This window comes from Pristis pectinata, chromosome 37 (genome assembly GCF_009764475.1).
Source record: "Pristis pectinata isolate sPriPec2 chromosome 37, sPriPec2.1.pri, whole genome shotgun sequence".
Lineage (NCBI taxonomy): Eukaryota > Metazoa > Chordata > Chondrichthyes > Rhinopristiformes > Pristidae > Pristis > Pristis pectinata.
In genome coordinates, this window is record NC_067440.1 from 5,831,709 (window position 1) to 5,846,853 (window position 15,145).

Consider the following 15,145-nt stretch of genomic DNA (forward strand, 5'->3'; position numbering starts at 1 on the left):
ATTCTCATCAACTTTTCCCAGATTCTACCCTGCACCTGCACATTAGCAGCAATCTACAACAGCCAATTAACTCACTGACCCGCATGTCGTTGGGATGTGGGAGGTAACTGGGGGCGCCTGGGGGAAACCCACGTGGTCACAGGGAGAACTTGTAAACTCTGCACAGGCAGGCACTGGAGGTCAGGATCGAACCCGGGTCTCTGGAGCTGTGAGGCAGCGGCACTAGCTGTTGTGCCACCACCCACTCCCCCCCCCCCCCCCCCCCCAAATTAGGTTAAGGCCAATTTTATTAGACTAAAAAATGATTTGATGAAAGTGGACTGGAAGCAGCTACTTGAAGATAAATGAGTCTCCAGGCAATGAGATGTGTTTAAAAAAAAGATTCAATGTGTTTGTAAACACGTTCCTGCAAAGAAAAATGGTGCGGCTGTCAAATGCAGAACCCACCCAATGACAAGGTGCATAGAGAGTAGAATAAGGCATGAAAAGGAAGCTTAAGTTCAAAATAAATAATGCAGAGAACATGCAAGAATATTGTGTGGACATGAAATTATAAGGGAAACTAAGAAAGCAAAGAGAGGGTATGTGGAAACACAGGGAAAGAAAATCCAAAGATGTTTCATAAGTGGATACAAAGCAAGAGGATAATTAAGGAACGTGTGGGGCCTTTTAGGAACAAAGGATGATATCTAGTGACAGAGGATGTGGGTAACGACCTTCACAAAGCAGGGGAGCTCTGCCAGTAATGCAGTCCAGTTGGAAGAGTATGAAAAGTTGGGTGGTTTTATTGAGGGGGGTTAGCATCGTTTGAAGTGGAGAAGTGGCCAGGCCCAGGTGAAGTGTATGCCAGGGTGTTCAGAGAAGCATGGGAGGAAATTCTAGAGGCTCTGATTATAATTTTTTAATCCTGCCTGGCAGCAGGAGTGGTGCCAGAGGGTTGGAAGACTGCTGATGTTGTACTGTCATTTAAAAAAGGGACCAAGGGATAAATTGGGTAGTTATAGACCAGTTTAACCTTGGCAGTGACCAGATTACAGGAATCAGTTCTGAGTGACAGGAAACCTTCACTTAGAAAGGTGCAGTTTGATAAGGGGCGATCAGATGAGATTAGTTAAGGGAAGGACATGTCTGCATATCTTGATTGAATGTTTTTGATGAGGTAACAAGGAAGGCTGATAAGGGTGGTGCATTTCATGTGATCCACGTAGCAATGTTTTTGACAAGGTCCCACATGGCAGGCTGGTCACAACAATGGAAATAAAAGTCACCAGATCTAATGAAGAGTGGCAAATTGGATCTACAATCTGCTCGTTGGAAGGAAGCAAAGAGGGCAATCGTTGAAGGGTGTTTTTTTGTTACAACTATAAGACTGTTAGCAATAGTGATCCATAGGGCTCAGTAGTCGGAGCCTCGCTTTTTGTGGTCGATATTAATGATTTAGTCTTAAATATAAGAGGGTAAATGTAAAGCAGTTTGTAGTTGATAGAAAAATTGGTCATGTGGTTGACAAAGGAGATGTAGCTGGACGGGTCGCCGACACAAGGGTGGCAACAGAAAATCATTTGAGGTGTGAGGTAGTGCATTTGGGGATCTGTAGCAGCAGGTAATATGCCACAAGGTGACAACTGCAAGGTGGATCACTACTGCTCTCCTCAACTTACATAGATGAGAGTTACCAGAGGGAGCAGACCATGCAGCTCAGCTCAGGCCATGTCTGAGTTTTCCCTTCATGTGTGCCAATCATTCTAATCCTATTAACTCCCTGGTTTCTGCATTGATAAACCCTGGGCATGGATCCCTAGCCTTGCGACATGCCGTGTGAAGAAATTTCTCATCCCTCTATATCCGTGCCCTTTTGTCGTTGACCAGTCAACCATTGCTTTTTTTTTAACATCCAGAACAAGCATTGGCTCTCCCTTGTCCTCGCCAGTCTCCATATCTCACTGTGTCACTTCTGCCAGCTCTGATGTGATTCCAGCACTGGGTGCACTTTTCCCCTCTCAACAATCCAAAGTGACCATCCCCTCTACATCTCCTTGGCACACTCTTATATATCCACCACCCTCCCCTTTCCGGAGCACTTTCCCATGCAGTCAAACAGTCCTTCCATATGAAGAAGCTGTCCACTTGCACTTCCAACTGAGTGTATTGCATCTATGCTCAAGTTTGTGTCTTCTGCATGAGGGAAACCAAAAATTGATGGGGGTGACCACTTTGCAGAACACCTCCATTAAGTTCAGTTGAACTGGTTGAAGCAGGTATAAAAACAACATTTAAAAGATATTTGGATAAGTACCTGGACAGGAAAGGTTGAGAGGGATACCGGCCAAATGTGAGCAAATGGTACTAGCATTGGTGGGTACCTTGGTCGGCATGGATGAGTTGGGCCGAAGGGCCTGTTTCCTGGTTTATTACTGTATGATTCTATGTTTAGGTATTGGGTGAGTAGGTGTGTTGAATACCTTGTCTCTTGTGCGTGTGTGTGTATGTAGGAGCTGGATTTGGTGCCTTCGGGCAGCCCAAAGTAATGCCGCGACCGATGGGGCCGTTGATCCAAGGAGGTGGAGCGCCCAGCAACCCGTTCATGGTACGTGCTACGCCAAGCTTCCTGGCATAGTGGTAAACTGTGCATCTTCTCCGAGAGAGAGGGCTCTGCGCACGGCGAGGCTGAAACAGCACTGAGCCGGCACATTGGGAATCGAGTAAAATGGGATTTAATGAGCAGGGCAAGGAAGTGACAGCGGCCGTGAAGAGTGCTGGGTTTGCGCCGTGAACCTACTGCTGCACTATCAGCCGCTCTCACATTGCACGGTTGACCCTTGGGAAGTGATCGCTTATTTAGAGGGGTTCCACAGGAAGGTGGGTGACTTGCATCCCCTCCCACCACCTGCCAAGAAGAAGGAATTGAAACAGCCATCCTACGTTGACTAACAAGGGCACATCTGGCCCCTGAGCCTGCGATGACATTCGGTATCAGAGCTGATCTGATCTTGGCCTCAGTTCCATCTTCCTGCCTGTTTCCCAAAGCCCCCAGGCTTCAAGTCGAGTTTATTGTCAAGTGCACAAGTACGGTGAGGTTACAGGTACAATGAAACACTTGCTTACAGCAGCATCACGGGCACGTCGGTACAGACAACGCAAAACATAATTTATACCAGACCATGATAAAATAAAAGTCTATGTAAAACAAGACATTAGTGCAGAATAAAACACAATCAGAGACAAGTCCAAGGTAGTGCAAGAGGTGGTCCGTGGTGTTCCCCTGTTGAGTTGCTTGACACCCCTATAAATCTGTCTACCTTTGGCCCTGACCATACACAGTCTAAACAGCTCTGCGGGGTAGATGCTTTCAAAATTTCCCAAGGGAAGAAATTCCTCCTCATTTTAAATGGGTGGTCTCGTGTTCTGAAACCATGCTCCCAGTCCTAGATTATCCAGGCATCTCCTTGGCACCTTTCCTTTCAAGCTCCATCTTACATGTTTCAATGAGGTCAGCTCCCATTCTGCGGAACTGCGGTGAGTATAGGCTCAATAATTCATCCTTTCCTCAGCTGAGATCCCCTTCATCCCTGGAATCGACCAAGCGAACCTACTCTGAACATTGCAAATGCATCCCTTCTTCAATAAGGAGACCAAAACTCGACACATTATTCCAAACGTGGTGTTGTTAATGCTCTGTACAGGGGTGGCTGGATTTCCCTATAAAGGCCAATGTTCCCAGTTATTTGCGGCATCTGTACGTGGACTTTGTGCTTTATCTACAAGGACCCAGGTCCACTGAATTCTACAGTCTCCATGGCCACTTGAGGGAGGTAGTTAACAGGTCTTGGTGAAGTCCGGGTCCTGGGAAGACGTGGGAGAGGGAGGGGCGGAGTGGGGACGAGAGTGTGCAGGCAAGGTTGACTAATTCCTAATTTATTTCTCTGCTTTCTCTCTGAAGACTGGAGCCCCACCCGGACAGTTTGCGGCAGGAAGCACATCCACCAACCCCTTCTTATAGTGACCTTTAGTACTTCCAGCATGTGGCTCTTCCAGAATCGCCTTAAACCACAAGAGTTGACCAACAGCTGTAACATACGTGACGCCAGTACACACATTTCTATACTTTGGTGGTGGGGACGGGTGGGAAGAACCTGAGGGTGGAGATGAGGCATTGAAATATTTCTATACTGTAATCGTTCAGTGTATTAGCAACCAAATACCAGTGCAGGCTATAGCGGGGTCTCTTGACGCAGCTCTGGACACTCGAGGGGAAGGGAAAGGGCAGCCAGGATAGTTGCCAGCTGTATCTCATTCGGGCACTGTCTGTCTATGCAGCAGAGCTTTTAGCATTGCAGGCAGATGAGGCAGTGAAAGGGTTAAGTGGCTGTGGGCCAGGTGATGGGGGAAATCCCCACACAGTATGGGCTACTTAATGGATACAGTTCTGTCCGGGCATCGTCCCAGTGACATTTAATCCTATGTTAATAGTGGGCGATATACCCCTTGAGGCACCTGCTGTGCACAACCTGTGTGTGGCACACCTACTCATTGATGCACCACTGCAACTAGGGCTGGGTTTTGGGAGGGTGGTGGGATGGGGAGGGGGGTGACGGGGACCCTTTCAAGGGTGGGGGTAGGGTTGCCATTTGACATCCATTTTCCAGACTGGCTGTTGAATTTGCGCGTCCCTCCCCCGCCCCCCCGGTGGGATCCTCAGAGGGGCGGTCTTTCAAGGAAATGGAATCTCCCATTTGTACAGGAGCAGTGCGGGAGAGGAGGTCTGCCCCGACGCCTTGTGGACAGGTGGCCACCTTTTATTTTTGTGGGTGGGGGTGGTGGATGCGGGCAGGGTCTGGAGCTGAGGGCATCTCCCAGCCCACCTGAAGCTGCTGCAGTGGGCGGCAAGAGCCACCGCGATTTGTCGTTGCGGCAGAAGTGGGGACCTTATTTAAACCGTCTGCTGAGGTGGTTCTCAGTGAAGATGACAGACAGGCTGTCACGGCCACCCCCATCAGCCTGTCCTCCTCCCCAAACAGTCCCCACAGACGTTTCATCCTCCTGCGCCCTCCCGCACCCCCCCCATTATTCTCCCCAGGGCCACTCTCTTCCCTTCACTGTTTGGCGAGCTGCTGTATTGGAATCTCGGGCTTGTTTCTGTGTCCTTTTATTTTTTAAAATTGTTACACCAATTCCGCTGTGTTCTACTGTTCATTCAAAATATATATTTTGTTCATCAATCGATGCAGGCTGCACCGATCCTCTTGATTTGACTCAGTCTTCAAGTCTGTGTGCCACATGCGTGCACGCACGCACACACACACACACACACACACACACACACACACGGGTACTTGCATTCACATGCAGACTCGCACACAGACACATGGATGCCTATACGCAGGCACACACTGAATGGCATGCACACACAGTGAAACATATAGTCCCGCGTGCACACACAGCGAAACATATAGTCCCGCGTCCGCGCGTGCACACACACACACATGCATACGTATGTACATAGGAAGATGTGCATGTGCCCAGCACGTATACACACAAACCCATACGTGCATTTTAACGGACACTTATACCACATATATAGGTGCATGTGTGTGCATGCACACACAGACATATACACTCTCTGCAACTTTAAGCAGTTGTGTAGGGGCTTGCACAAAGGTTTACACACACACACACACACACACCTTGTTGAGATATGGAAGCTGAATCATGTCTGCTTCAACAGGCAAAGGTTCTGAGGGATTATTGGAAGCGTAAGAAGTCCCTCCTGATGGAACATAATGCTGTCACTGGCATCTTACTCTGAGAATGCCTTGCTTACATAACTGGCCACTGCTATTCTGTGCTTCTCAAAGCGTTGTTGGGGCGGTGAGCGGGGGAGACTTGCTCATGTGGGTGGCCCTGTATCTGCCATTGAGCAGCCTTTTGTCTCTTCATGCTTTTGTGTTTGTTTTTTCCTGTGTTTCTTTCTGATCTGGCAGTTCCAACGCCAGTCTGAAAATGCAAAGAGTGAGTCACAGGGCAGTTTCACCCCTGAGGCACACCGTGATCATATGTCCAGACCTCATTGCAGGCTGGCCCCCTCGTTCAGGCACTGACTGATCTGGGTGCAATCCTCTCGTCTGCCCACGTCGATGCAGTATGGGACTAGTGTCTTGGCATTAAGTCAGGCAATTCCTATGATTCCCTCTATTGGCAGATCGTACATAATGCAAAGGTTTACATCGCTCCCAGTAATGCATGTCTTTAGAATGGGGTTTAGCAGCTTATCGTTGTGTGGGAGAGCTTATAGCCACATCTTCTCAATTCTTTTCACCTTTTTATTTAAAAGCAAAAATGCTTGCTTCCCATCTCTGCCTCATTTATTTCATTGCTGTTACGATTCACCGGTGCGTGGGTCCGAACCTCACAGACTAAGACAGTCCCCCTTCACTCCATCCCGGTACTTGATCAGCCTGTCAGTTAAGCCTGTGGTTGGAAGCATCACAACCCAGCTTGGGGATGGGAAATTGCGGCTATTCTGCCTGCTCAAGGTCGCTAAACCGTGACCCCCCCCCCCCCACTCCCCCACTCGCCCTCCGTCACTGAGGGGAAAAGTTGGGTTTGAAGACTCCCCATCACAGTGTACTTATAACACAAATTAAGGCCATTCAGCCCACTAAGTTCATGCCAGCTCACAGCAGAGCAATCCCATTGGTTCCATTCCCCCTGTAGCCCTTGCAACTTATTCCTCCTCGCCTGCCCATCAACTCGACTGTCCACACACCAGGGGGGCAATTTCCAGCGGCCAACAAACCCACCGACCCTGCACGTCGTTGGGATGTGGGAGGGAACTGGAGCACCCGGGGGGGAGTCCGTGCGGTCACAGGGAGAACATGCAAACTCCACACACACACACACACACACACACACACACACACAGTGCCAGAGGAGCGCAGGTCTGTCACCGTGATATGCTTAGTTAGCTTATTGGCTTGTTCGGTCTTTGTGCCTTAGCAGATTGAATCTGCAGGGAGTGCCCCAGATCTCCAATGCAGTGTCTCCATGCAGTGACATCCCAGTGGTCACAGGACAAGAGAGGAGGTTCTGACCTTTGTCCAACTCCTTCACAAACTAAGCCTCGCTTGGGACTGTTGACACAGTGGAAAACTTTCCATGACCTCATTACTTGTCACTGGAGCACGTCCCTGAACCAAAGTAACATTGAGAGGGAGGGAGCAGGATATTTTTGCGGAAACCTCCCACCAGGTGTTCCTGGACGTGAAGAAACCAGATGATGGTTCCATGGCCACCTGAGCAAGACCAGTTAGAGCGAGCTCCAAGTCACAAGGAGAAAGTGGTGATCATTTTATCCAACCCTTCTGCGAGATCACCACCTTCCGTCGTTTCTCTTGCTGTGTGTTTTGCCTTGGCCTAGTTTCACCACAGTTGCCATGGAGACAGACCAGGCCTAGAGTCGCAGAGAAGCCTGTGAAACTCACCCATGGGTACACTGGGGCCTTGTCACAGTTCCCACCACACTTGGTGTCGACACAGTCATGCCCCAGTACACAAGTACTACGCTTGTAGTACAGCATGTGCCCAACATCGGAGAAGCAGCCTTGTTTTACAGAAATTTGGAAGACGAGATCTATCCATGCAACCTTCCCCTCCCAGGCACGTGAACATTATGTAACAGAGTCCTCCATGTAAATTGAAGCTAAATCCTTCAGCTCAGCGAAAGAAAGACATTGAACACTGAAATCTTCAAACTATTTAAAAAAAACAGTCTGATAAATATTCATGTCTAATACCAGCAGTCACAACTGGAGTCTAGGATCTTGTTGGAGGGATAAGGAAAGGCTTAATCCCTGGATATGGGCATCGCTGGCAAGGCTGACATTTCCCGCTGCTTGGCGTGACGTGATGGTGTTGGGGTTTTCGAATCCTTGTGACATTGGCCCAATGGCGTTGAAGGGACAAGTTGACAAGACTAAGCGGTGCGTGACTTGGGAGGTATTAGTGCTGGTTGTACTCCCATTTTGTTAAATCTGCTCCACTCTACCGAAATCTCAAGCCTGGCCTGTTTGCGTTGGGTACCAGTTGGTCATTATTTTAGTGGGAGTGAGGACTGGCATTCAGGGATGACTGCAGGGTAGCGCACAGTTTAAAACAGTCACGGAGTTAAATGTTGCAATGTAAAAACAATCCACGGCTTATTGCTACGATATTTTCTCACCCACTTTCTCATCCTCTGCTGAGGGCGGCTTATTCAGCTCCAAACCACGAGCAACTTGCGCTTATCCTGCCGTGGCTGATCCTTGTGACTTCCTATTCCTGAGCTGCTCACAGGTGAGGGCAAAAGACGATGCTGGAGGGACTCGGCGGGCAGGCAGCATCTGTGGAGGGAAATGGACAGTCAACATTTCGGGTCAAGGCCCTTCACCTGGACCGAAAGATTGTCAGCTCTTGTTCCAACCCTTCCCCTCACCTCTTTATACTATCTCCCCTCTATCATTCAGTCCAGAGGAAGGGTCTCGACCTGAAACGTTGACTGTCCATTTCCCTCCCACAGATGCTGCCCGACCCGCTGAGTTCCTCCAGCAGGTTGTCTTTTGCTCCAGATTCCAGCATCTGCAGTCTCTTGTGTCTCCCTGTTACAAGTGAGGAGAAGTGTGGGGTTGGGGGCGGAACCACAGCAAGGAAGCTCAATCAGGTGGGTCTGATGACGCCATGTTTGCCAGCTTACTCAGGTGGGTTGGTTGCCCAGGTGATGGGTTGGGGTGATTGTTTAAGCAATCATCCAAGATTGGTGGGAAACCTTAGACCATGTCAACAAGCCTGCCCCACAGCCAGAGTCTGGGGACAAGTTGCTTCCTCCTCTCCTCCCCTGGTCACTGAGAGGCAAAAATAAACCCAGAATCCAGTAAGGGATCGCAGCACCCTGGGGAAATAATTCCCCTCCTTGTTCCTCAGATGGCCCAGGAGGTCCCATAGACTGTGTGCCATCTTCTGCTCCAGTCAGGAGACCAGACACAAAGCCCCAACTGTCTCTGGAGTCCATGCAGAGAGACAGAAGACTCAACACTGCACAGCGAAGGCCTGATATCGGAGAGTCGGTGAGTCAGCTCCAAACCTGAATCAGAGACTCTGCAAGCAAGCTGCTTCCATTTGTACTGAGCACTGCTCCCAAGAGTACCTCACACTGGCATCTCCAAAATACACCACTCTCTTCATACAGTGTGGGAACAGGCCCTTCGGCCCAACTCATCCATGCTGACCAAAATGCCCATCTAAGCTAACCCCATTTGCCTGCGTTTGACCCATATCTAAACCTTCCCTATCCATGTACCTGTCCAATATAATTGTACTCACCTCTACCACTTCCTCTGGCAGCTCGTTCCACAGACCCACCTCCCTCTGTGTGAAAAACTCGCCCCTCAGGTCCCCTTTAAATGTTTCCCCTCTCACCTTAAACCTGTGCCCTTTAGTTTTCGACTCCCCCACCATGGGAAAAAGACTGACTATTTGCACTATCTGTGCTCCTTGTAATTTTATGAACCTCTATCAGGTCAACCCTCAGCCTCCTTCTCTCCAGGGAAAACAGCCCCAGCCTATCCAGTCTCTCATAACTCAAGCCCTCCAGTCCCAGTAACATCCTCCTGAATCGTTTCTGCGCCCTCCCCAGTTTACTGACATCCTTCCTATAGCTGGGCAACCAGAACTGCACACAGTACTGTCTCAACATCTTGTACAACTGTCCTGTGAACTTAACTATTGGGGCTTGGTACTGTGGGATGGTATGGGGCAATGCACCATATAAAACAATCTAATATTAGCCACAAAGCTGGATGCCCCAGTGTACAAGTGGGATATTTGCCCAGATATTTCCTCTCCCTCCTGCTCACAACTCTACCACTCATTAGTTTTACTCACACCTTTGCTGGTGCTTCATTATGGATCACCGTCTCCCTGTATGTCCACACACTGCCCCTCTGCTTCCTCTCTCTCTCACCCCTCTCCCCTATTTCCAGCCACCAAGCTTTGACACAGTGTTTCCCGCACTTACCCCTTCACACTGCGCTTGCTTCCCGAGCATCAATCTCTCTCCCGTCATCTTAACATCCAGTTATTTTCCACAGTGTCAGGGATGTGCTAAAAATGCACATTGTTATTTGGGATAAATCTGAGACTGCCTTTACACACTCAAACAATGAGGCCCTTGTGCTTTCATTGTACTTTTGGTAAACTTACTTTTCCCACTGAAAGATCCACTTGAAGATTGCCTGGGTGGCCTCCAATTCCTTGTTTAACCCTCTCTTGCAACCAAGTTCCTCTGGGAACCACTGCATGTTATGGAATAAATGGCCGTAAAGGACTGGGCAAGGCACATTCAGCAGAATGAGGGGCGCGGTAACCCATCCATGCCTGATAATGGGTGATGGGGTGTGTTTTAAGATCTGTCCTTGAATCGGATTCGTCTTGTTTACTTTTGGCTTGGAAGGGAGTTGCCCTGTAAAATGCAAATGCTCCAGCTTTACGTCATTGGACGTGGGTAGATCAGACATGGGTTCATGGATGGCATGGGTGAGGGTGTGTGTATACTTCAGAAATGCTTTCCTCCTCTCCGAATCCATTTTGTGCCATAGGACATTTACACGGGGATACCAGGTCCTTGTTCAGGCGGCCCAGTCACGTTTTGTGTTCCGATCCTATTCCAAGGGCAGGTACGTTAGGCGGACTAACATGGAACTGTACTGACGCAGTGCTGTCATGTCAGTGGTGTTTGGATGAGATGTTACTTCAACTGCCCACCCGTCGGGGAGGATAGAAGTTCCCTCAGACACTGTTCTGAAAAATCTGGGCTGCTTCTCCAATGTACTGGTGTGGATATTTATTAATCAACATTGGATGACCTTTCTGTGCACAAAATTCATTGCCCTATTTCCTGTATTTGAAATAGTGGTGGCTCTTAAAAATGTACCTGAAGTACTGTGGGGCATCCTGAGGTTGTGAAAGGTGCTGTAGAGATGTGTGTGCTCTCTCGAAATTCTGTCATTTGTTTCATCCAATAATTGAGGCTGGGACTGTGGGGGAGTACAGAGTACCAGGTTCTATTGGTATTTTGGCTTAGCCGTGCACAGAATGATTCCAAGAGTGAACCTCATTGGGAGAGGCATTCATTTAACATCACGTCTGCTTACCAGTTCATGTTTCACTCTGTATCTAACCCATGCTGTCCCTGCCCCGGGAGTGTGTGGACGGTGCAGAGGGAGCTTCACTCTGTGTTTGACCCTGGGAATGTGTGATGGGATGGTGTAGAGGGAGCTTCACGCTGTATCCCTGCCCCGGGAGTGTGTGATGGGACGGTGTAGAGGGAGCTTCACTCTGTGTTTGACCCTGGGAATGTGTGATGGGATGGTGTAGAAGGAGCTCCACTCTGTGTCTGACCCCCTGGAGTGTGTGATGGGACAGTGTAGAGGGAGCTTCACGCTGTATCCCTGCCCCGGGAGTGTGTGATGGGACGGTGTAGAGGGAGCTTCACTCTGTGTCTGACCCCGGGAGTGTGTGACGGGACAGTGTAGAGGGAGCTTCACTCTGTATCTGACCCCGGGAGTGTGTGATGGGACGGTGTAGAGGGAGCTTCACTCTGTATCTGACCCCGGGAGTGTGTGATGGGACGGTGTAGAGGGAGCTTCACTCTGTGTCTGACCCCGGGAGTGTGTGATGGGACAGTGTAGAGGGAGCTTCACGCTGTATCCCTGCCCCGGGAGTGTGTGATGCTGGTACTGAGCCCCTGAGATAGAAATAATTCTTTACCTGCAGCATTTACCTTCCTTCCTGTTGATGAGCACAAAGTATAAATCACCCAAAGCAAAAAAAAAGGCATTGGACAGAAAGGAATGGAGAGATTTTGAGTTAAATTACTTTGTTGAAATTGTTAATTTCTTGCGCCAATGGACAGACTCCTTTTTGGAAATTTTGTGCTTAATCATTGATTTAATCTATATACAACTTTTTTTTAAAAGAAGCATGTAACTTATATAAAGTATTACTTTGGGGTAACGGACAAGTTCAATTACAGGAAGAATTGTTGAAAGATTGGTATCTTTTGCCTATTTTCGAACAAATTGCATTTATTTTTTCCCACTGCAGTAATAATAAAAATATTCGATGACGAGTAGACCCCGGGTAATATTGTTTTAGGTTTGTTCTTTGTTTCACCGTGCAGCCACTTGAACACCTCATAGCCAGCTCCCTCCTCGCCCTGTCTTGCCCGGTCAATGTGTCCCACACCCTCCCTCGTGAGTTTTATCCAACTTCCTTGTATAAAATGCATTAACATCAGTTGACTTTTCAGTAGCAAAGTCAACTCACCACCACTCTGGCTAAAGCAGTTGTGTGGGAGGGAACAGTTATACCAGCACGTCCCAGTCAGTCCGAATGACTGCACTGGAGAGAGTGCAGAGGAGATTCACTGGGACGCTGGCTGGACTTCAGTTATGGGGAGACATCAGACAGGCTGGGACTGTTTTTCCTGGAGTGAAGGAGGCTGAGGGGTGACCTGGTAGGTAAAATTATAGGCATAGATAGTATCTTTTTCCCAGGGTAGGAGAATCAAAAAATAACTAAGAGGACATAAGTTTAAGGTGAGAGTTTCAGAGAGGATTTGAGGGGTAAGTTTTTTGTTACACAGAGAGTGGTGGGTGCCAGGAACGGGCTGCCAGAGGAGGTGGGGGAATCAGATGCAATCACTACAGGTAATAGGCATTTAGACAGGCACTTGAATAAGTACAGAAAGATACGGTCCCAATGAGGGCAAGTGGGATTAGTGTAGACGGGCAAAAGGGTCAGCATAGATACAGTGGGCTGAAGGGCCTGTTTCTGCAGCAGCAGACAATCTACTGGAGGAACTCAGCGGGTCGAGCAGCATCGGGACTGAGGGTGGGGAGGGGAGATGGGTACGAGGGGAGGGGTGGGACAGGAGCCCGAGGCGACTGGTGGACTGACGAGGAGTGATAGATGACAGGGAGGATGCACCGGATAGGGGAGGGAGGGGTAGTGTTGGGAGACAGGGGCAGGTGGATGATAGGTGGAGGCGGAGAGAGAGGGAGCGAGGTGTGGGGGGGGGGGGGGGAGGGTGAAGGTGCAGACGACTGCCCGAGGGAGATCAGCAGGAACACAAAAGGCTGCCACTGCTGGACTCTGACGAGTAAAGGTGAGAATGGGAACCATTAGGGGAGAGGTGTATGGCAGGTGGAACCAGGACCAGATAGAGGAGGGGGAACCTGTGCGTGTGTATAGTGGGTGCATCGAACCAGGAGGGATTGGGAGACGAAGGTGAGTGATGGGGGTGCTGGAGGGAGCTGGGGTGGGAAAAGAGGACAAATATGTGGAGGGGGAGAAACCCACTGGAGGGGAGGGTTAAATTGGGAAACTCAGTGTTCGTGCCATTGTCGTAGGCTACCTCAATGGAATGTGAGGTGTCCTTTCATGCCCGTTTCTGTTCTGTAGCACTCTATGGCTTGTCTACGGTAAGTACCATTGAATGGACCAGGTGAACACGAGCGATGGAAACGTCAACCCAAGCCTTTTGTACTTCTCTGGTCTGACAGAGGACAATTATCCATTCACATCAACACAGGCATCGTGTAGGACAGCGCACTTGTGATGGAGCCACGGCAAGACAATGGAATTCGCAGAGAGCGTGGGACAAGGGAGAGGATTGGAGAAACTCATTGACGGTCGCAGGTTCACAGATGAAAAATTATTAAAAGGCACAGTCGCTGGAAATCGGACATAAAAACTAAAAAAGTGCTGGAAACACTCAGGCAGTGTCTGTGGAGAATGCAACAGCTAATGTTTAAGGTCAGAGACCTTCTATCAGGAATGGGAAAGGGAGAACAATTAGTTTTAAGTTGTAGAGGGGATGGGGAGGGACGGTAGGACAGAGGCAACATCTCTGATGAGGTGAGGTCAGGGTTGCCAAGGGATAAAATGTCAGTGAGGTCACCTGGCTGATGAGTTAATGGGGGCAGGGAGAGAGAGAAGGCCTGAACGTCAAAGTGAAATGAGAGCAGTTGTAGAGTTTCAGCATCTACAAAGGAAGGTTGCAAAGTTCAGGGTTGTTAGGTGTGTAAATACAGTAAAAATTAAAACAATATCACAGATGCTTCTCTCCTTCCTGGTTCTGACAAAGGGGCTTCAACCAAAACTATTTCTCTCTGCATAGAGACTGCTAATGGTTTCCAGCATTTTCATTTTTTTATTGCCAGGTAATATCTTGGAAACTAACGTAGATTAATTTGATTGTACAATGTCCGCAGAGCTTTGTTCTACTTTCCCAGACTATTGACTTGAAACTGGACTGCAAGGTTATTCAGACACTGGAGTCTTGCTGCTGAGAGTAACCCAGAACTAATTCCAACACCAGTCCCCCTCTCTCTGTGGTCCTGAACCAACAAAGGTAATACACAGCCCCCCATCAATCCCAAACTAATCCCACTGCCCCCCCTCTCCCCACAGCCCCACATCAATCCCAAACCAATCCCACTGCCTCGCTCTCTCCCCACAGCCCTGCATCAATCCCAAACTATTCCCACCGCCCCGCGCTCTCCCCACAGCCCTGCATCAATCCCACACTAATCCCACAGCCCCACTCTCTTCCCACAGCCCTGTATTAATCCTGCTGTCCAGCTCTCTCCCCACAGCCCTGCATCAATCCCACACTAATCCCACAGCCCCATTCTCTCCCGACGGGCCAGTATCAGTCCCCAAACTAATCCCACTTCCCCATTCTCTCCCCACTGCCCCATTCTCTCCCCACAGGTCAGTACCAGTCCCCAGATTAATCCCACTGCCCCATTCTCTCCCCACAGCCCTGCATCAATCCCACACTGATCCGACTGCCCCGCGCTCTCCCCACAGTCCTGCATCAGTCCCCAAACTAATCCCACAGCCCACTCTCTCCTCTCAAAATCTTTTTTGGAAATTTAAAAGTATGATTTAGCCTCTACCCTCCCCCACCTCACAAATTACAAACACGGTGTTGTAAACTACAGGGTTTTCATCCTAAAAACCCAACATGAATGTTAATTGAACCAATATTTTCTGTAGTGAAAACTTTTATTGATTTCATTTTCTTTTAATGACATTGAAAATCTTA

At 49.0% G+C, this 15,145-nt stretch overlaps 1 protein-coding gene across 3 annotated transcripts in view; it reads left to right on the plus strand.

The window, feature by feature from the left end:
• Positions 1-5,223, plus strand: part of LOC127586593 (arf-GAP domain and FG repeat-containing protein 1-like) — a 105,964-nt gene extending 100,741 nt beyond the window's left edge. For all 3 annotated transcript variants that reach the window (XM_052044685.1, XM_052044684.1, XM_052044686.1), the window contains 2 exons: positions 2,493-2,587; positions 3,941-5,223. In XM_052044685.1, the coding sequence (XP_051900645.1) occupies positions 2,493-2,587; positions 3,941-4,000 (155 nt within the window). In that variant the 3' untranslated portion in view covers positions 4,001-5,223. The remainder of the gene's footprint in view (positions 1-2,492; positions 2,588-3,940) is intronic.
• Positions 5,224-15,145: the final 9,922 nt, after the last annotated feature.